Source organism: Dendrobates tinctorius, unplaced genomic scaffold, assembly GCF_039654945.1.
Source record: "Dendrobates tinctorius isolate UK_male_01 unplaced genomic scaffold, ASM3965494v1 ptg000064l, whole genome shotgun sequence".
NCBI classification, from domain to species: domain Eukaryota; kingdom Metazoa; phylum Chordata; class Amphibia; order Anura; family Dendrobatidae; genus Dendrobates; species Dendrobates tinctorius.
In genome coordinates, this window is record NW_027361732.1 from 11840115 (window position 1) to 11862533 (window position 22419).

General features: G+C 43.8%; 1 protein-coding gene across 7 annotated transcripts in view; it reads left to right on the plus strand.

Annotated features, from left to right (window-relative positions):
- Nucleotides 1-22419, plus strand: part of ENOX1 (ecto-NOX disulfide-thiol exchanger 1) — an 835160-nt gene that overhangs the window by 501963 nt on the left and 310778 nt on the right. For all 7 annotated transcript variants that reach the window (XM_073580298.1, XM_073580302.1, XM_073580303.1 and 4 more), the window contains one exon: nucleotides 13060-13200. In XM_073580298.1, the coding sequence (XP_073436399.1) occupies nucleotides 13107-13200 (94 nt within the window). In that variant the 5' untranslated portion in view covers nucleotides 13060-13106. The remainder of the gene's footprint in view (nucleotides 1-13059; nucleotides 13201-22419) is intronic.

Below are 22419 nucleotides of genomic sequence, written 5' to 3' on the forward strand. Positions count from 1 at the left end.
AACTTCTAGTTGCGACCATCCACATACATATGTTAAATGGTAATTTGCTGCTGGTTTACACTGGTTTTACATGCTGATGTATAATTCCTTCTAGGTAACTTTTCTCTAATAGAGTAGCAGAGCAGCCTGTATTCACACGAATATGTCACTGATTTACCCAGGCATCTTAATGACACTTGACCAGTTCACGGCAGAAAGCCTTTAGAGGTTTCCTTCTTGCAAGGTTTGTTTTACATGCTAAGTACGCAGCACGAGGTGCCAATAGCTGGTGTATGCCGATAGTTTAAGTGGTGTCTCTTAATTCCTGCTGAGACCTGGACAGAATGAACCACAGGTAAGAAACAAAGATGAAAAACAAAATGTTTCTATAGGAGAAAGTTGCACAGCATAATTGTATATTGGAAATGGTCGCGTTATGTGTTAGTAGATTTTTCCTCTGTCCAAGTTATTTGACTAATGACTATATTGTTTTAGCTCCTTGTTGGTGACTATATTGTTTTAGCTCCTTGTTGGTGATTGGATTGCCATCTGTCAAATGGAGCAATTCCCCTAAAAAGTGTAAAGATGAGTTTTTACAGTGTTTGATGTAATACAGTCCATTCCATACAATAAATGCAAGTGATGTTAAATGATTTCTTTAATTTATAGAGTCTGTGCTTATGTTCTTGAATTGTGGTAAAGTTAGTCTACTAGATGGTGATGGGGAAATGTGTGGCTAATACCTATTTCTGCACATTTATTGACGTATCATGTTGAAACCAAGAATTGCTCCTGATGCAAATGAGAAATATATGGCCACTGTATGCCATACACGTAATATACAATGTGCCCCTTGACTTCTGTAAAAATGCACAAATGAAGATATTGTGTGTTCTCAAGCGTTCTATTCTTAAACTGGATACCAAAAATAAAGAAAATTCAAATACGCATTTATATAAGAAAAGCTTTGGCCTATAGAAAGCTTTGTGACAACCTTGATGGGCTGTAAAATGTGGTCAACTTCGCTTCATTTGCCTTTTCCATCTCGGGTGGCAAATGTTCGGGATCATGGCTCCTCCAATAAATAACATAATAAAGCATATAATGAATAAAGCACAAGCACTTCATTCATTATTCTACCAACGTCTCATTCAAAGAGTAAAGCTGGCCATACTCCTTAATATAATAACGCCACCATATTCCATAGCACTTTACCACTAAATAGGGAAATGTGTAGACAATAAAACAATACAATGTAACACCCTTCAAGAGTTACCAAAGGAGTGAGGGCCCTGCTTGCAAGCTTATAATCTATAGATGTATGAATTTGCGTGTGTATGTACCGTATATGTATGTATATATTGTGTGTGTGTGTATGTGTGTGTGTGTATATATATATATATATATATATATATATATATATATATATATATATTTTACATACATACATTGTGTATATATATCATCACTCCATTAGAATTCATCTGTACCTAATGCTAGATGTATGTGTCTGTGTGTATGTATGTATAGCTATATAATGTGTGCATAGAATATATCACAAAAGTGAGTACACCCCTCACATTTATATGTGTGCAACTGTGCATAAATATGTGTCACACAATCACAGGTCCAAACCCGTACTGTAGCTCTGACAGTCAATCACACTCTGTACGCATACTGTAGCTCTGACACAGTCAATCACAGGTCCGTACCCATACTGTAGCTCTGACAGTCAATCACAGGTCCGTACCCATACTGTAGCTCTGACAGTCAATCACAGGTCCGTACGCATACTGTAGCTCTGACAGTCAATCACAGGTCCGTACCCATACTGTAGCTCTGACACATTCAATCACAGCTCCGTACGCATACTGTATCTCTGACACAGTCAATCACAGGTCCATACCCATACTGTAGCTCTGACAGTCAATCACAGGTCCGTACCCATACTGTAGCTCTGACAGTCAATCACAGGTCCGTACCCATACTGTAGCTCTGACAGTCAATCACAGGTCCGTACCCATACTGTAGCTCTGACACACTCAGACACAGGTCCGTACCTATACTGTATCCCTGACACAGTCAATCACAGGTCCGTACCCATACTGTAGCTCTGACAGTCAATCACAGGTCCGTACCCATACTGTAGCTCTGACAGTCAATCACAGCTCCGTACGCATACTGTAGCTCTGACACAATCACAGGTCCATACCCATACTGTAGCTCTGACAGTCAATCACAGGTCCGTACCCATACTGTAGCTCTGACAGTCAATCACAGGTCCGTACCCATACTGTAGCTCTGACACAGTCAATCACAGGTCCATACCCATACTGTAGCTCTGACAGTCAATCACAGGTCCGTACCCATACTGTAGCTCTGACAGTCAATCACAGCTCCGTACGCATACTGTAGCTCTGACACAATCACAGGTCCGTACCCATACTGTAGCTCTGACAGTCAATCACAGGTCCGTACCCATACTGTAGCTCTGACACATTCAATCACAGCTCCGTACGCATACTGTAGCTCTGACACAGTCAATCACAGGTCCATACCCATACTGTAGCTCTGACAGTCAGTCACAGGTCCGTACCCATACCGTAGCTCTGACAGTCAGTCACAGGTCCGTACGCATACTGTAGCTCTGACAGTCAATCACAGGTCCGTACCCATACTGTAGCTCTGACAGTCAATCACAGGTCCGTACCCATACTGTAGCTCTGAAACATTCAGTCACAGCTCCGTACGCATACTGTAGCTCTGACACAGTCAATCACAGGTCCATACCCATACTGTAGCTCTGACAGTCAATCACAGGTCCGTACCCATACCGTAGCTCTGACAGTCAGTCACAGGTCCGTACGCATACTGTAGCTCTGACAGTCAATCACAGGTCCGTACCCATACTGTAGCTCTGACACATTCAATCACAGCTCCGTACGCATACTGTAGCTGTGACACAGTCAATCACAGGTCCGTACGCATATTGTAGCTCTGACAGTCAATCACAGGTCCGTACCCATACTGTAGCTCTGACACAGTCAATCACAGGTCCGTACCCATACTGTAGCTCTGACACAGTCAGACACAGGTCCGTACCTATACTGTATCCCTGACACAGGCAATCACAGGTCCGTACCCATACTGTAGCTCTGACACAGTCAATCACAGGTCCGTACCCATACTGTAGCTCTGACACACTCAGACACAGGTCCGTACCTATACTGTATCCCTGACAGTCAATCACAGGTCCGTACCCATACTGTAGCTCTGACACAGTCAATCACAGGTCCGTACCCATACTGTAGCTCTGATACAGTCAATCACAGGTCCGTACCCATACTGTAGCTCTGACACAGTCAATCACAGGTCCGTACCCATACTGTAGCTCTGACACAGTCAGACACAGGTCCGTACCTATACTGTATCCCTGACACAGTCAATCACAGATCCGTACCCATACTGTAGCTCTGACAGATTCAATCACAGCTCCGTACGCATACTGTAGCTCTGACAGTCAATCACAGGTCCATACCCATACTGTAGCTCTGACAGTCAATCACAGGTCCGTACCCATACTGTAGCTCTGACAGTCAATCACAGGTCCGTACCCATACTGTAGCTCTGACACAGTCAATCACAGGTCCATACCCATACTGTAGCTCTGACACAGTCAATCACGGGTCCATACCCATACTGTAGCTCTGACAGTCAATCACAGGTGTCCGTACCCATACTGTAGCTCTGACAGTCAATCACAGGTCCGTACGCATACTGTAGCTCTGACAGTCAATCACAGGTCCGTACCCATACTGTAGCTCTGACAGTCAATCACAGGTCCGTACCCATACTGTAGCTCTGACACATTCAATCACAGCTCCGTACGCATACTGTAGCTCTGACACAATCACAGGTCCGTACCCATACTGTAGCTCTGACAGTCAATCACAGGTCCGTACCCATACTGTAGCTCTGAAACATTCAATCACAGGTCCGTACCCATACTGTAGCTCTGACAGTCAATCACAGGTCCGTACGCATACTGTAGCTCTGACAGTCAATCACAGGTCCGTACCCATACTGTAGCTCTGACACAGTCAGACACAGGTCCGTACCTATACTGTATCCCTGACACAGTCAATCACAGATCCGTACCCATACTGTAGCTCTGACAGATTCAATCACAGCTCCGTACGCATACTGTAGCTCTGACAGTCAATCACAGGTCCATACCCATACTGTAGCTCTGACAGTCAATCACAGGTCCGTACCCATACTGTAGCTCTGACAGTCAATCACAGGTCCGTACCCATACTGTAGCTCTGACACAGTCAATCACAGGTCCATACCCATACTGTAGCTCTGACACAGTCAATCACGGGTCCATACCCATACTGTAGCTCTGACAGTCAATCACAGGTCCGTACGCATACTGTAGCTCTGACAGTCAATCACAGGTCCGTACCCATACTGTAGCTCTGACACATTCAATCACAGCTCCGTACGCATACTGTAGCTCTGACACAATCACAGGTCCGTACCCATACTGTAGCTCTGACAGTCAATCACAGGTCCGTACCCATACTGTAGCTCTGACACATTCAATCACAGCTCCGTACGCATACTGTAGCTCTGACACATTCAATCACAGCTCCGTACGCATACTGTAGCTCTGACACATTCAATCACAGCTCCGTACGCATACTGTAGCTCTGACACAGTCAATCACAGGTCCATACCCATACTGTAGCTCTGACACATTCAATCACAGCTCCGTACGCATACTGTAGCTCTGACACAGTCAATCACAGGTCCATACCCATACTGTAGCTCTGACAGTCAATCACAGGTCCGTACCCATACCGTAGCTCTGACAGTCAGTCACAGGTCCGTACGCATACTGTAGCTCTGACAGTCAATCACAGGTCCGTACCCATACTGTAGCTCTGACAGTCAATCACAGGTCCGTACCCATACTGTAGCTCTGAAACATTCAATCACAGGTCCGTACCCATACTGTAGCTCTGACAGTCAATCACAGGTCCGTACGCATACTGTAGCTCTGACAGTCAATCACAGGTCCGTACCCATACTGTAGCTCTGACAGTCAATCACAGGTCCGTACGCATACTGTAGCTCTGACAGTCAATCACAGCTCCGTACGCATACTGTAGCTCTGACACAGTCAATCACAGGTCCATACCCATACTGTAGCTCTGACAGTCAATCACAGGTCTGTACCCATACCGTAGCTCTGACAGTCAATCACAGTTCCGTACGCATACTGTAGCTCTGACAGTCAATCACAGGAGAGTGCCCATACTGTAGCTCTGACACAGTCAATCACAGGTCCGTACCCATACTGTAGCTCTGACACAGTCAGACACAGGTCCGTACCTATACTGTATCCCTGACACAGTCAATCACAGGTCCGTACCCATACTGTAGCTCTGACAGTCAACCACAGGTCCGTACCAACCAACTGCCATATGAACAGCTTCTATCCACTCTGTTCAACAATTAAATCGTCATGTGTAGACTATATACTGTATCTGTCTTGTTAGATGTTACTTGTTGTATCTGTTGTTATATATTATGTTGCCTCTTTGCCACAAAGAATTCCTTGTATATATGTAATATGTACTTGGCGATAATAAATTTGATTGATTGGTACCCATACTGTAGCTCTGACACAGTCAATCACAGGTCCGTACCCATACTGTAGCTCTGACACAGTCAATCACAGGTCCGTACCCATACTGTAGCTCTGACAGTCAGTCACAGGTCCGTACCCATACTGTATCCCTGACACAGTCAATCACAGGTCCGTACCCATACCGTAGCTTTGACACAGTCAATCACAGGTCCGTACCCATACTGTAGCTCTGACACAGTTAATCACAGGTCCGTACCCATACTGTAGTTCTGCTGACCTCACATCCAAAATATCAGTGGCCTGCAGGTTTGTCGTATTAATTCTCCCGACTCATCTAAAAATCTCGGCACAAGCATTGCATCACCCTGCGTTGTAAGCCACTTGTAACATTTCCATGATTGACTTGTTTTCTCACTAATAATAATAGTAATACTACCTTGACAAATATTATTAGGAAAATATTTTAATGAAATTGCTTGTGTGAGTTCGGCGTACCTTATGACTACTCACTCATATCCTATAAAGACATGTACTGCGTGTGCAAGGAATTAAGTATGATGTCTTGAAACATAGAAATTGCATTGTTTTGACTCTCCAAAACGTTTGTCAGGTCCTTCTGATGCTTCTGTTTGGAGAGAAGCAACAATTGAAAAATACTTTTTTTCTTTGTTTATTCCAAAAAAAGTATTTGTTTGAGTTTCCTACAGTAAAAATCACTGTGTTTCCCGAAATGTATAGTTACATTCAAGACTAGTTTAGATTCTACTGATAATACAAAGTAAAAAATAATAGCATAAGATGTTGCCACTTATTGTGAGTGTAAGTCAGCCATCTTGTCATAATTACCTCATTAGCTTTACTTTTATCATTATTTTATATTCTATTTTATAATAAATGTTTCCATCCAGTTCCAGAGCATTTCAGGTCAGGACATCAGATTGAATATATCATAATTATAAGTCAAGAGCATGCATTTATGCCGATAATTAGTGCCCTACTGCCTACATATAAATGAGATTCAAGAAATGAAACTCATCCCCATGGATGAAATGTGTCAAGCACTCCATATAATTGTGTGAAGTGTTAGGCAGCTACTATGAGCGCAAGTAGAGAAATAAAGTGTCTGTACATTGTAGAGAATGATACAAAGGTATAAGGGGGTCCAGCCTTGGGATAGTGATGACCTATTGGTGGGGATCTGGCACTCCTACCGAGCAGCTGTTTTCAACCCCAGAGCCATATGTTTGCAGTGAGTGCTGCCAGAACGGCACAGATCCATCCACTGAGTAGTGGCTGTTGCTGATAATTGCCACTCTGCTTCTGTTCAATTGGCACCAGAGCTGTAAACAGCTGATCGGTGGGCCTGTTGACCATCACTGATTTGACATTGATGAACTATCCTTGACATTGATGAACTATCCTAAGAGGCCCATACACAATAGATGGCTTTCGGCTGAATGATAGTTTTGCCTTCAGATATCTCACACCTCCTGTGTTCTCTACACGAGGGCTGCTGCCAGACACATCTGGCAGCTTATCTTGCTGAGAACAAAAAGATCAGCAGTCTGAAATCAGACATGCCAGGTACATATTTCTATCAACATGTATTAGCCTTTTCTCATGGCATACGTGACCCTTTGCTAGGTCACCAGTTGGTCTTTTGTTTTTACATCTCCTTTTGACCCTCAACAAAGTCTCGGATTCTTGTGGCCTTTTTAGGTGAGCCAGTAATGAACCAGTGTCGCCCAATGAAGAAGCAAAGTAAATGCACTAATTAATACAAAGTATTGGCAGAACAGCATTTACCATGTAAACTGGCTCGGATGTTGTGTTTAAGCACTGATGATTATCTTGTTGATTTTTTGCTACTTACTGCCAGATGCCATTGTAACAAAGTAATCTGTTATTCATTTTACCTATAAGATTTTTTTTTTGTATTGCTGATTTTTAATTATTTTTCTGCAATAACTATTGTAATTTTTCTTCATTGGGTTTTACCAATGATTTTTATGGTGCATTGATTTTCTTTGTATGCATTCATAGTTACAGAAGTCGAAAAAAGACCTGAGTCCATCAAGTTCAAACTTTCTCCAGCAATTATACATTTTGTCACTAAATTATTTATAACCTACAATGTTATGTGTATCAGGATAATCATCCAGCCCTTTTTTAATAAGCTGTTATAGTGTCTGTCATTAATACCTCTTGTGGTAGAGCATTCCACAGTCTGACTGCTCTAACTGTAAAGAACCCTTTCCCGTTTAGCTGTTGGAATCGTCTTCCATCCGTAATGAGTGCCCCCTAGTCCTTTGTATAGTCTTTGGAAGGAATAAGTCATGTGGAAGTCCTCTTTACCGACCACATGTGAGATCTTCTCTGAGATGTCTTTTTTCTAAGCTAAACAAGCCCAACTCTTCCAAGGTCTCATCAAATGAGAGTCCTTCCATCCCTTACAATAATTTTGCTGCCACCTTTGAACTGACTCTTAACTCCTGAATATTCTGTTTGAAACGTGGAGCCCAAAACTGGAACCCATATTCTAGATGTGGCTTCACCCTTTATAAAGGGGTAATAATACGTGGGATCAAGGGATTTTATATCTTTTTTTTTTTTTTTTTTATACACCCTAAAATCTTGTTTGCTTTTGCAGCTGCTGCTTGACATTGAATACTGTGACTCAGTTTACTTGTAACTAGAATACCCAAGTCCTTAATGATTGGCATTATTTTTACAATTGCTCAGGAACATGTGAATAGTGTGACTAGGCTTTAATACTCCCCTCTCCAGGATCTGTGATGATGTGCCGTAGCAGGTAGCTGACCAAGGCCAACCTGGCTCAAGCTAATCACATTCAGCTTCCCATGACTCCTTTGCATCGATCATATGTAATGCTGAAACAATCAGTGGATTGAAATATTTTTGTGTTGCACCTATGGGTCTTGTCCGCACTGGAAGCTGTGACGATGGATTATTCCTCAGTCTACCATCCCCTAAAACTATCTTTGGATTGCATTGGGGGGGTTCGTTTTGCTGGGCACTTGGCAATTTTCAAGTTTACTTCTCCACAAAGTGTTACTGGATTTTTTTTTAAAGACAGAAAGTGGGTATTATAAAGCCTCTTATGGAGCAGAACGGCGAATAGAAATCCAGCAGTGTAAATGGCTCCATTTGCATGATGTTCTGTCTTCTGGACCTTCCGAAAAAGATATTACAAATGTTCAATCCTGTATGCTTATGAGAATGAAAATGATGCAGTCAATGGTTGTGCTTACAGGTTTGGGATTTGCTTCTGCATTAGACTCTGTCTTTCTGTAATATGTGCTCTGCATTTAGTGTGCGAGACGGCGTTAGCCTTCCATTTGGATTTGTTTTGTGGGTCTCAGAGAAGTCATATTGCGCATCTGTTTTTGTGCTACATAAAATTATACTCCGTATAGAAGTGTGCAAGCTGCAATCATAAGCCGTTAGTATGATTTAAAATAATTAGCATTCTATGGCTTTTGTATACTGATTCTGAAGTTGCTATTTCATTTCTGCAAACCAGTAGTTCAGCCAATTCTGGGAATAGTGACAACGTTTGGAAAGGCGGATTCCTGGTCCTGGCAGAGGTGGTTGGAATGATTAATATAAACGCATTGAATGTGCATTGAGTTGTGTGTCATAAAATGTCGCTTGGCCTACTCCTATTGTTTCGTTGCTATGTTTGGCAGGAAAAAATATCTTTTCAGTTTGTTTTAACCCCTTAACAACCGCCAATACGCATTAAAAAGGCGGTTTTAAAGGGGCCTTATTCCTGATTGTCGTTTTAAAACCGCGATCAGTAATATGTGCCTAGCGCTGCCTGGTGGCCGCATTTCCCACGGGTGTCGGCTGTACACGACAGAGGACACCCTGCGGTATCTGCCCCGGTCGGTTTTATGACCGATTGGGACTGATTTACCTCTTAAATACCGCTGTCACCATGCCATGTCGCTAATTAATTAGTTGTAGGGGGGTTACAAAATGCCCTATGTAACAATCGGACCACCGCCATGAGAATTGCATGTGCCAACAGTTACCATGGTACCGTGAGGGCATGTGATGACCCCAGTGTACAGTGACCTGTGAGACCTAGCTATAAGCTAGTCTCATACAGTGCAGTGCATGAGTACTTCAGTGTATAAGACTAGTGATCAAAATATAAATTATACATGTCCCACAGTGGTAAGTAAAAAAGAGAAATGTGTAAAACGAGAAAAAAAAAAAGCACACAAAATGCACACCATAATTGGTATCGCCACCTTTGAAACAACCCGCTCTATAAAACTGATACATTATTTATTCCGTATGGCGAATGCCATAAAAAATTTAAAAAATCCCAAAAATGGCACTTTTTCATCATAGTGACTCACAAAAATTGAATAAACAGCGATAAAAAAGTCATAAGTGAAAAAAATGGTATAAATGAAAACGCCAAAATATCCCGCAAAAAAACAAACCCTAATATGTATGGCTCATTCAACAAAAAAATAAAGTTACAGCTCTCAGAATATGATGCAAAAACAAACTAATTTTTGTAAAATATTGTTTATTGTGAAAAAATAGCAAAACATAACAAAAATATAAATCTGGTATTGCTGTAATCGTTTTGCATTCAAAAAGTCAAACTGTGTTCCTTCCCTTCCGAGCCCCCAAATTTTGGGGTCCGTTTTCTCCTATGACCCTTTGTGAACAAATAAAAAAAAAATGGGGCTAAAGTAAATTTTCTGTGGAAATAAGTAAAATGTTCATTTTTTTTTCCTTCCATATTGCTTTAGTTCCTGTGAAGCCCCTGAAGAGTTAATAAACTTCTTGAATGTGGTTTTGAGCACCTTGAGGGGTGCAGTTTTTAGAATGATGTCACTTTTGGGTATTTCAAATGTAATGTGGTCCCTTAAAAAAAAAAGGTTTTGTAAATTTTGTTGAAAAACTTTTAACTCTTCTAACTTACTAACAAAAAAATATGTTTAAGATATGATGCAGATGTAAAGTAGATATGTGGGAAATGTGATTTAACTATTTTTTTGTGACATAACTTTCTGATATAATGGCATAAAAAAGAAAAGTTTGGAAATTGCGATATTAAAATTTTCGCAAAATTATCGATTTTTTCACAAATAAACACAAGTCATATCGAACAAATGTTACTACCATCATGAAGTACAGGGTGGGCCATTTATATGGATACACCTGGCTGGGCCATTTATAAAGTTGGATCCAAAATGGCCGACTTCAAAATGGCCGTCATGGTCATCATCCATCTTGAAAAGTTATTCCCTCCCATATACTAATGTGACACAAACAGGAAGTTATCACCAACCATTCCCATTTTATTTAGGTGTAGCCATATAAATGGCCCACCCTGTACAATATGTCACTAAAAACAGTCTCAGAATTACTGGGATCTGTTTAAGCGTCCCACAGTTATTTCCGAATAAAGTGACACTGGTCAGATTTAAAAAAAAAAAAAAAATTGTGACCTTGTCATTGAGGGTAAAATTGGCTCATTCACTAAGGGGTTAAAGGAAACCAGTCCTCCTAACTGTGCTGCCTGAACCACAGACACCATGAATCAGAGTGTAGCTGCACAATTGTAGCAATGAATGCTTTGCACTGGAAAGTCGCAGCATTTCAGAGTATAGATATTTTGAAGCGCTGGGCAACTAGTCGGTCATATCCCTGGCCGGCTTCACCATGCCTTGATCTAGTTTTTATCATAGGCCTTTCCCTATGTGCCGTATATAAGGTGAGACCTGTCTGTTGACTGCAGCAGGGTGGAGAGAAGCTGGCCGGGGACCTGTTTCACATAGTCAGCCATAGCACTTAGCCCCCTACCCGGTTTTTCTTGTATCTGATGGCAGATTCTCTTTAATGGTTGAGACAGCGCATTTCTTTTCTGCGTCAGAGAAATATGATTGCTATGTTTTAAAGATATGTTTTTGTAAATTTGTATCAAACTGGTTTTGGTTATTCCAAATTTAAAACAATGATAGAAAAACGGTTTATTGTGGTTTTCAAATTTTTACTCATATTATAATATCTTTCATTGTATGGCATACAAAGACTTCAACAACTTGTTTTTTTTGTGGAGGGGGTGTATTCACAGTGTAGTGCTAAGGCTGTGTTCACACACAGCGTTTTTTTTTCACGTTTTTCCCGCGGATTTACCAAAAAATCCACGGGAAAACGCTAAAAGAAGCTTCCCATTCGTTTTAATGCATTTTGCACTTTTTGTGTATATTGATGCGTTTTTTACCGTGAAAAAAACGCTTCGTGGTAAAAAAACGCAGCATGCTCATTAATTTTGCGGTAAATTCCGCATTTCTGGCTATTTCCTATGTGTCTGGGGACGCATGAAAAAAAATCACGGCAAAAAACGCGGCAAAATCACGGCAAAAACTCACGTTTTTTGGGAAGGAGTCCTGTTTTTATGCAGAAATTTTTTGCATATGTGTGCACATAGCCTTATATGGAGTTAGACAAAGTGCCTTTACACCTAACAACCGGCAGCACTAAACAACCGTTAACCAACTTTTTGCTGATCGCCTGTCAATTAATGGCCTGTTTACAGAGGCAGACCACACTCCCTACGTGCACAGGCTGCCATTGTTCACAACATTGCAGGTTCTCTATACACACAACCAAAAACCATGCATAACGAAGATCTTTTGTGTTGCACAGAAGAAAATGTCTCCTGATGAACGAGTATTTTGCTGTTCCTTAAGTGATCGTCAGCTTGGTGACACGGCAAGATACCGGTAATCGTGAAACGAGCGCTCATTCAGAATGATCTTTCGGTGTCAAAGCACCTTAAGTCCTGTGTAGGATTGCGCAAGCCCACAAGGTGTTTTTGTGGGCCCAGTACTTACCACATTAATTAGAAAATAACCTATGAGAAAGATGATGGCGTCAATATCCTTTTACGTATTGGTGATGCATGAATTACATGTCTAAATATAATGGCATAGTTCACGATGAATGAAGTTACGCCAGTTTTCTGCATAAATAGATCTTCTGGTACCATAGTACTTTCCTTGTGTGGGTACATGGTATCCCAATCTGGCAGATGTCTCGTGACTTTCTTGCGTTGCCTTTAAAGAGTAGGAGAAAACGATCAGAGCCACTCTTGTCTTGTCAAGAAAAAAAAAAATTATAGGTGAGTATTATTTCTGTGCAGGTCATCGGCAGACACAGTGACCGCTAAGTCAGTACAAATTCAGGTACCGGCCGCTGAACAGTAGCTTAAAATGAAGGAAAAGTTAATGTCCCAGAAGTATCACAGTTGTGACATTCTCATGCGCCAGATGGCTCAGACACGTCTTTTATGTTTTCAGACGGTGTAAACACTTAACACGTTTTTGTGCTTCATTTCTCTCTCCTTTTTTTCTTTTCTCTCCATTTAGAATTTAGCAAGTTGCTGGTGGACTCTTCAATTAACAAAAAGACTTTCATGTCTCAAAGTGATAACAATGCATTAAGAGCTGTATCCATAGTTGAAAGCACCGAACAGCTGCAGAAAGGCCCTGCAAAAACAATGGCTACAGGTAAGAAATCAAGCGGTGTTTCACAATTATTCTAATCTATAATTATATGTGTGTATGACACCCAGTGCTAGAGGAGTGTGGAGACTGATGAAGCTTCTAGTGTGAAAGTTGTACTATCAGTGATGTCTCGTGATGTGTGATGACCCTTTGTATAACAATGTAGAATTCATCCTAGTAGCATCTGCATTGCCACCATATTATCATGTAGCAGGGAAGCATCTACTTGTAAGTACTCAATGTGGTCTTCCTCCGAAGCAAGGATAGTTCCTGTGACATAAGCCTTTCAGCATGTCATATTTCTAATTTTGCTCACAAAATTTATGATATCCATGATGAAGGCACACAAGTGTACAGGATGGATAGGATTCTGTAGGTACAATGTTTAAGATCTCAGTTATTGAGCTATGCCATAGTTATGCAAGGAGCAGACGGGAATTATTTTTATTTTTTTTATGCAGGCTCCACAGTATGTTCTCATATGCTAAATGTTAATTATATATTGCCACATATTTTGGGAAAAACCACCCAGAATATATTCCAAACATTTACAATAGGGTTCCATTAAACCAACAGAGGCCAAGAGATTGTCTTTATGCGTGTGTTTGGCTGGTATATGGAAGTATGTTTTTTTTTTTTTCTTTTCAAAAAATGTTTTACTATATTTTATAAAGTAGTACACCAATATTTCATAAACTGGTTTGGGCTACAAAACTTCAGGAAAGCTGCTTTCCATTGACAAAGGGATAGTTTTATTTCAATATACTGAAACAATGACCACAAAAATAAAATTACACAAACAAAATGAGATACATATATAAGCATCCTGCGTAGGTCCTATGCACAATATATAACTTATGGGAATAAACAGGTTAGAAAGAGGAGAAAACCACTATGTAGAGCTCTAAGGGGCACAATAAAAGAATAAAAGCAAGAAGGTAGTGACGAGGCATTAATTAATTTTAGAGAGAAAAATAAATTTGTGTTAAAAAAACAAGGCAGCAAAGAATGAAAGAGACTTTTTTCCAAAGAGAGTAAAAGTATTCCAAAAATTGTCTTTACCTACATAAATAGTAAGACTCAAAAATTATAGTGTTGGACCACTCAAAAATAATCTGGGTGAAAGAAGAGGATGAGGGACAATCACCTAATGTGTTAAATGTTGTTTTGTTTACAGTATTTCCACAAGAAAATCCCATGCAATTCTCTATTAAAGGGAACCTGTCACCAGGTTTGGCCGGTGCTAAGCCGCGGCCGGAAGTCCCGCCTCCGGGCCGTGCGTCACTTCCGGCGGCCCGCCACGCACTGGGCGGCGGCGAAGAAATGTAGACCCCGGCTTCGGAGCACAGCTAGACCGCAGAACGGAAGTACCGCCCCTAGAGCGTTTTTTTTATATGCTGGTGGCTCACTCCCACAGCTGCTGGCACACGACTTGAAGGTAGAAGCGTCCAGGACGGGGGGGGGGGCGCAGGATTGGGGTAAGTGCTGCCCGAGAGGCCACGCTACAGGGAAAACTAGGTGCTACCTCCTCCCCCCTCCCCAGCAGCGGACAGATACAGCATGTCCGAAAAAGCAAAGACGCACATGTTCTTTTACGCTGCATGCATCTCTTGTCGGACTGCGTTTCCGTGGGCGCAGAGCAAGCGATTATGCGAAGCCTGTGAATCCGAACGCGCCCAGGAGCCCTCCCCTGCGACCATGACCAATGTGTCAAATCCCCAGGAGTGGGCCCTATCACTGTCACAGTCCATGGTGTCGCTTACAAGAGCAATAGAGTCCCGTCAAGCCCCAGATAGGGGCAGGGACAATGGCTCGCCGACCTTAGAGGGGTCCTCCACCTCACAAGAGCCTCTGGCCTGCAGTGGCCGCTCTCACTTCAGGCAGACCCGGAGGAAACAAATCCACACGGTGTCGCCCAGTCCATCCGGTGCCTTGGCATCCGTAAGCTCTGCTTCTCGCTCCCAGTCACCAGTGGTTGATAGCGAGCAGACCTCAGATTCCGACTCGGACGAGCCCCTTGACCTGGACACTCCAGGGTCACGTGAAACAGGGGACAGCCTCATAGAAGCCGTCATTCAGACCCTGGGGATTGAGGATGATCCCGCAGCGGCTACGGGGCATAAAGTGGCATTTAAGCGAGTGAAGCGCCCGCACAGAATTTTTTCCCCTCACCCGGAGTTTGAGGACATAGTGCAGCCTCACAGAGAACGTCCAGACAGGCGTTTCTCGGGTCAAAAGGCACTCAAAACAGAGTATCCGTTTGCTCCGTATCTCTGTAAAAAATGGATGGAATCCCCGATGGTGGATACACCGGTTTTCGCGCCTAGCCACTAAAACCCTTTTATCCGTACCTAGTGTTTCCTCTATTAAGGATCCCACGGACCGCCTCATAGAGAGCTTAGCACTCCCTCGTTCGCAGCAACTTGGGTAGCCAAGGCTATGATCTCATGGTCAGAATCATTAAACATGGTAGCGCAGGAGCGAGATCTACCTGCAGAAATATCGGAGGTCGCGAGTCAGATGGCGCTGGCCGGAGACTATATAATCAATGCATCTTTGGATGCGGCCAATTGCTCGGCACTTGCTGCAGCTAATGCAATTTCTATTAGAAGAGCTCTATGGTTAAAGACATGGCGAGCCGATTCTAATTCCAAGAAGTCCTTGACTTCCCTGCCTTATCAGTTCAGCCGCCTATTTGGATAAAGCCAACCCATTGGGGAGAATGCGTACTCAACAGCCCAGATCGAGGGGATCCAGATCTCAAAGATCTTCAGCCAAATGACTCGAGGCGCTTACAAGACGACCCCAGCAAGGTGGGCGGTCGCCTACTCTGGTTTCACCACGTCTGGGTCAAGGTCGCACACGACGCATGGGTAAAGGAGTTGGTGGCTTCAGATTACAAAATAGAATTTGTCAGATACCCTCCAAGACGGTTTTTCTGTCTCATCGGCCCAGGGTGGATACCCAGGCAAATGCTCTATTAGGAGCCATTAAATCGCTCCAGCAAAACGGAGTCATTGTTCCAGTGCCGGAACACGAAGGAGCTCAGGGCTTCTATTCCAACCTGTTTGCGATTCCCAAAAGGACGGATCTGTCAGGCCTGTTTTGGACCTGAAGCTTCTGAACAAAGTCATCAGGATCAGACATTTCCGGATGGAGTCTCTCCGTTCGGTCATATCGACCATGGAGCAGGGAGAATACTTTGCCTCGATCGACATCCAGGACGCATATCTGCTTATTCCCATTTTTCCTCCTCATCAGAGGTTCCTACGCTTTGCCATCAGGGGTCGACATTTTCAGTTCGTAGCGCTACCCTTCGGGCTAGCCACGGCTCCCAGAGTGTTCACAAAGGTTATGGCAGTTGTCATGGCCATACTGCACTCTCGAGGCATAGTCGTCTTGCCATACTTGGATGACCTCTTGGGCAAGGGCCCATCAATACGGGCATGCGAGGAAAATGTCAGCATCACGCTAGATACTCTTGCCCGCTTAGGGTAGTTGGTCAATGCGAAGAAGTCATCCCTTGTGCCAGCTCAGAGGATTTCCTTCTTAGGAATGATCTTCGACACAAGCCGAGGGTTGGTAATTCTCCCTCAGGAAAAAGCGCTACCTCTCCGGCAGGGAGTCCGGACACTTCGCCAACCAGTCCCTCATACCATCCGATCCCGGATGAGGATTCTAGGGAAAATGGTGGCATCAATGGAAGCGATACCGTTCGCCCAGTTCCATCTTCGCCCCCTGCAGCACGCCCTCTTGTCAGCCTGGGACAAGAATCCTTTCACGCTCGATCGGCGATGCCGACTGTCCTCTCAAGTCAGGCAGTCGCTCGGATGGTAGTTAACCAGTTCCTCTCTAACCCAGGGGAAATCTTTCCCCCCAGACCATTGGTTGGTGACGTCAACCGACGCCAGTCTCCTCGGCTGGGGAGCGGTGTTTCGCCACCACACAACCCAGCGACGGTGGTCGCCACAGGAGGCACGCCTCCCGATCAACTTGTTGGAGATATGAGCAATTCGGCTGGCCCTGCAAAGGTTTCATCACTTTCTAGCAGGCCGCCCTGTCTGAATTTAATCGGACAACGCCACGGCGGTGGCTTACATAAATCACCAAGGGGGCACCCGCAGCAGAGCAACCATGCGCGAGGTGGGGCACGTTCTTCAGTAGGCCGAAGCAAACCACTCGGTGATTTCGGCTGTACACATCCCGGGTGTGGAAAATTGGGCGGCAGACTTTCTCAGCCGGCAGGGTCTTGCTTCTGGAGAGTGGTCTCTACATTCCGAAGTCTTCCAGCAGATTTGTCAGCTGTGGGGAACTCCGGACGTGGACCTGATGGCGTCCAGAGTTAACGCCAAGGTGCCCACATATGTCGTTCGGGCCAGTGACCCACAGGCAATCGCTGTGGACGCGTTGGTTCTGCCATGGAACCAGTTTCGCCTCCCATATCTATTTCCCCCCGCTGCCACTACTGCCGAGGGTCATCAAGAAGATCAAGATGGAAGGGGTTCCGACAATTCTGCTGGTCCCAGACTGGCCCCGTCAAGCGTGGTACGTAGATCTAATGCAGCTGCTCGCCGACTTTCCTTGGCGCCTGCCAGAGCGCTCACAGCTGCTTTCTCAAAGGCCAATTTGCCACCCGAACTCAGGGGCCCTGTGTTTGATGGCATGGCCGTTGAATCTTGATTTCTAACCCAGGCAGGGTTTGGGAGCAAGGTGGTCGCCACAATGGTTGGCACCCGGAAGCCTGCTTCAGCACGAATTTACTTCCACTCCTGGAAGGTGTTCTTTGCTTGGTGTCGAGGCCGCGGTGTTTCTCCACTGAGATTCTCGATCCCCAACATCTTGGCTTTTCTCCAGTTGGGCCTAGACTTGGGCTTGGCCCCAAGTTCCCTCAGGAGACAAAGATCGGCCTTATCCATCCTGTTCCAGCGCAGAGTTGCGACCAATTTGCAGGTGAAGAAATTCATCCAGGGAGTCTCCCACTTGGTACCTCCCTATAAGGCGCCTATGGACGCCTGGGACCTTAACCTGGTCCTAAGTGTTCTGTAGGAAGCTCCATTTGAACCGCTTCAGGATATCTCTTTGAGGTACCTTCCTGGAAAGTGGTGTTCCTAGTGGCCATCACTTCTATCAGGCGGGTTTCAGAGCTGGCGGCCCTATCCTGCCAAGCTCTGTTCATCACTTTCCATAACGATAAGGTGGTACTCAGACCAGCCCCTCCTTTTCTGCCGAAAGTCATGTCCTCTTTTCACATTAATGAAGATGTCTTGCCTTCATTTTGTCCAGCACCGGTTCACCGTGTGGAAAAGGCTCTTCACACGTTAGACCTGGTAAGAGCCCTCCGGAGGTACGTGTCGAGGACGGCACCCTTTCGTCAGACGGACACACTGTTTGTGCTCCCTGAGGGGTGCAGGAAGGGACTCGCTGTCTCAAAATCGACCATAGCCAGATGGATTCGTTTGACTATTCAGGAGTCTTACCGCATTAGAGGCATGCCAATTCCAGCAGGGATCAGAGCACACTCTACTCGGGCAGTGGGTGCCTTTTGGGCGCTTCGGCACCAGGCTTCAATGGAGCAGGTTTGCAAGGTAGCAACCTGGTCCAGCCTGCACAAGTTGCCAAACAGTATAATATCCATACTCAGGCCTCGGCGGATGCGAACCTGGGTAGAAGGATTCTTCAAGCAGTAGTGGCGCACCTTTAAACAAGAGGTGCATGTAGCTTGGATCGGTGAGTGAATCTCCCACCCAGGGAGTGCTTTAGGACGTCCCACAGTATCTGTGTCCCCCAATGAGGCGAAGGAGAAACATGGATTTTTGTGATAACTCACCGTAAAATCCTTTTCTCCGCCGCTCATTGGGGGACACAGCACCCACCCTATTAGCCAGTTGGCTCTTGTTTTGTTTAATATACATTGACTTATTTGTTATAAGGGTGGTGTTATGTGGACATGTTGTACCTGTATTAAGGCTGATTTTATTGTCCTCCTACTGCTTTGTCACCATACTGATTTCCGCCTGCAATAGGGGCGAGGGTGTATACGGCGGAGGAGGAGCTAACCTCTTTGTTTCACTTAGTGTCAGCCTCCTAGCGGCAGAAGCATACACCCAGAGTATCTGTGTCCCCCAATGAGCGTCTCGGAGAAAAGGATTTTATGGTGAGTTATCATAAAAATCCATGTTTCATATTTAACTTGCTTTTCTGTTCACAATAAAATAAATTTTGACAAGGGGTGCCCAAACTTTTATATGCCACTGTAGAAGTCCATGGCCAGAATATGGTTTTGCCTCTATGCAAATCAGTAGTGCAGTCACACTTAGAATATTGTGTACAATTTTGGTCTCGAGTTTACAAGAAGGATACAGCTGAACTAGAGCAAGTGCAAAGAGTGACCATGGTTAAGGGAATGGGTGGACTACAAATACCAAAATAGGTTATACTACTTGGGGTTATTCAGTTTGGGAAAACGAAGGCTTAGAGGCGATCTTTTTACAGTGTACAAATATGTGAGGAGGCAGTTAAGAGATCTTTTTAATGATCTTTGTACACATAGGCTTGCGACCATGACAATAGAGCAGTTTCTATGTCTGCAAGAAAGAAGTTTTAACCATCACAGACAGCGATCTTTTACTGTAAGAGCAGTGAGACACATGATGTCGTTTCACTGCAAAAGTACAAGATGAGCTTGGATACCTTTCATGAAAAAATATAAGGTTATGGGTACTAGATTCTGTGATGGGGCGTTGATCCAGGGAACTAGTTTGATTGTTGCATGTGGAGTTGGGAAGGAATTGTTTGCCTAATATGGGGCAATGAACATTGGGTTTTGCCTTCATTTGGATCAACGTGTTAGGTTATAACCTGAACTCAATGGACTTGTCTTTTTTTTCAACCTGTAAACTCTGAAATGGTTTAAAAGAAAAAAAACTGTTATATATATATATATATATATATATATATATATATATATATATGTAGTCATATGTAAAAGTTTGGGCGCCCCTATTAATGTTAACCTTTTTTCTTTATAACAATTTTGGTTTTTGCAACAGGTATTTCAGTTTCATATATCTAATAACTGATGGACTCAGTTATATTTCTGGATTCAAATGAGGTTTATTGTACTAACAGAAAATGTGCAATCTGCAAAATTTGACCGGTGCAAAAGTATGGGCACCCTTATCATTTTCTTGATTTGAACACTCCAACTACTTTTTACTGACTTCCTGAAGCACTAAATTGGTTTTGTAACCTCATTGAGCTTTGAACTTCATAGCCAGGTGTATCAAATCATGAGAAAAGGTATTTAAAGTGGCCACTTGCAAGTAGTTCTCCTATTTGATTCTCCTATGAAGAGTGGCATCATGGGATCCTCAAAACAACTCTCAAATGATCTGAAAACAAAGATTATTCAACATAGCTTTTCAGGGGAAGGATACAAAAAGTTGTCTCAGAGATTTAACCAGTCAGTTTCCACTGTGAGGAACATAGTAAGGAAATGGAAGAACACAGGTACAGTTCTTGTTAAGCCCAGAAGTGGCAGGCCAAGAAAAATATCCGAAAGGCAGAGAAGAAGAATGGTGAGAACAGTCAAGGACAATCCACAGACCACCTCCAAAGACCTGCAGCATCATCTTGCTGCAGATGGTGTCACTGTGCATCGGTCAACAATACAGCGCACTTTGCACAAGGAGAAGCTGTATGGGAGAGTGATGCGAAAGAAGCCGTTTCTGCAAGCACGCCACAAACAGAGTCGCCTGAGGTATGCAAAAGCACATTTGGACAAGCCAGTTACATTTTGGAAGAAGGTCCTGTGAACTGATGAAACAAAGATTGAGTTGTTTGGTCATACAAAAAGGCGTTATGCATGCGCTGTATTGTTGACCGATGCACAGTGACACCATCTGCAGCAAGATGATGCTGCAGGTCTTTGGAGGTGGTCTGTGGATTGTCCTTGACTGTTCTCACCATTCTTCTTCTCTGCCTTTCGGATATTTTTCTTGGCCTGCCACTTCTGGGCTTAACAAGAACTGTACCTGTGTTCTTCCATTTCCTAACTATGTTCCTCACAGTGGAAACTGACTGGTTAAATCTCTGAGACAACTTTTTGTATCCTTCCCCTGAAAAGCTATGTTGAATAATCTTTGTTTTCAGATCATTTGAGAGTTGTTTTGAGGATCCCATGATGCCACTCTTCATAGGAGAATCAAATAGGAAAACTACTTGCAAGTGGCCACTTTAAATACCTTTTCTCATGATTTGATACACCTGGCTATGAAGTTCAAAGCTCAATGAGGTTACAAAACCAATTTAGTGCTTCAGGAAGTCAGTAAAAAGTAGTTGGAGTGTTCAAATCAAGAAAATGATAAGGGTGCCCATACTTTTGCACCGGTCAAATTTTGCAGATTGCACATTTTCTGTTAGTACAATAAACCTCATTTGAATCCAGAAATATAACTGAGTCCATCAGTTATTAGATATATGAAACTGAAATACCTGTTGCAAAAAACAAAATTGTTATAAAGAAAAAAGGTTAACATTAATAGGGGTGCCCAAACTTTTACATATGACTGTATATATATAACGCCTTATCGTGTCTGTCTGTAACCGAAATCGCGGGCTGCTAATTGGTCGTGGCCGCCAGGCCCCCGCCAGGCCGCAACCAATCAGCGACAGACGCAGCTGTTTCTAATGGTAAGCTGTGCCTGCAATCAGCGGCCAGCGCAGTCGGGGACAGCGCTCAATCAGCCGCAGGGATTATTCCGTTAAAAAGATTAAAAAAAAACTAGTATCACCGACGGTCTCCAATGTCCTTTCCACCCGCCCGGCCTCGCGGTCCCAGTAAGGCTTTGCAACTTAAACCCACGATGACGTCACTCTAGCGATAGCGCAACGTTATCAGCGGTATAAGCCGCGAAGCATTACTGGGAACGCGAGGCCGGGAGCGTGGAAAGGACATCGGAGGCCGTCGGAAGGTGGCCATGGGTAACAAAAGCAAAAACACAAACATACTCCCCTTCCGGCGGCCCTCAGACTATTTTCTTTCTCTCTCCAACGCGCCCGGCATCGCGGTCCCAGTGGCGGCTTATACCGCTGATGACGTCCCCTCTCGCGAGAGTTACGTCATCTACGGTCTTTAGCGCTAAACATTACTGACACTGCGATGCCGGCCGCGTGGAGAGGTGAGTGGGAGGAGGGGGGCACCCGCATTGCTGATTGGTCGCA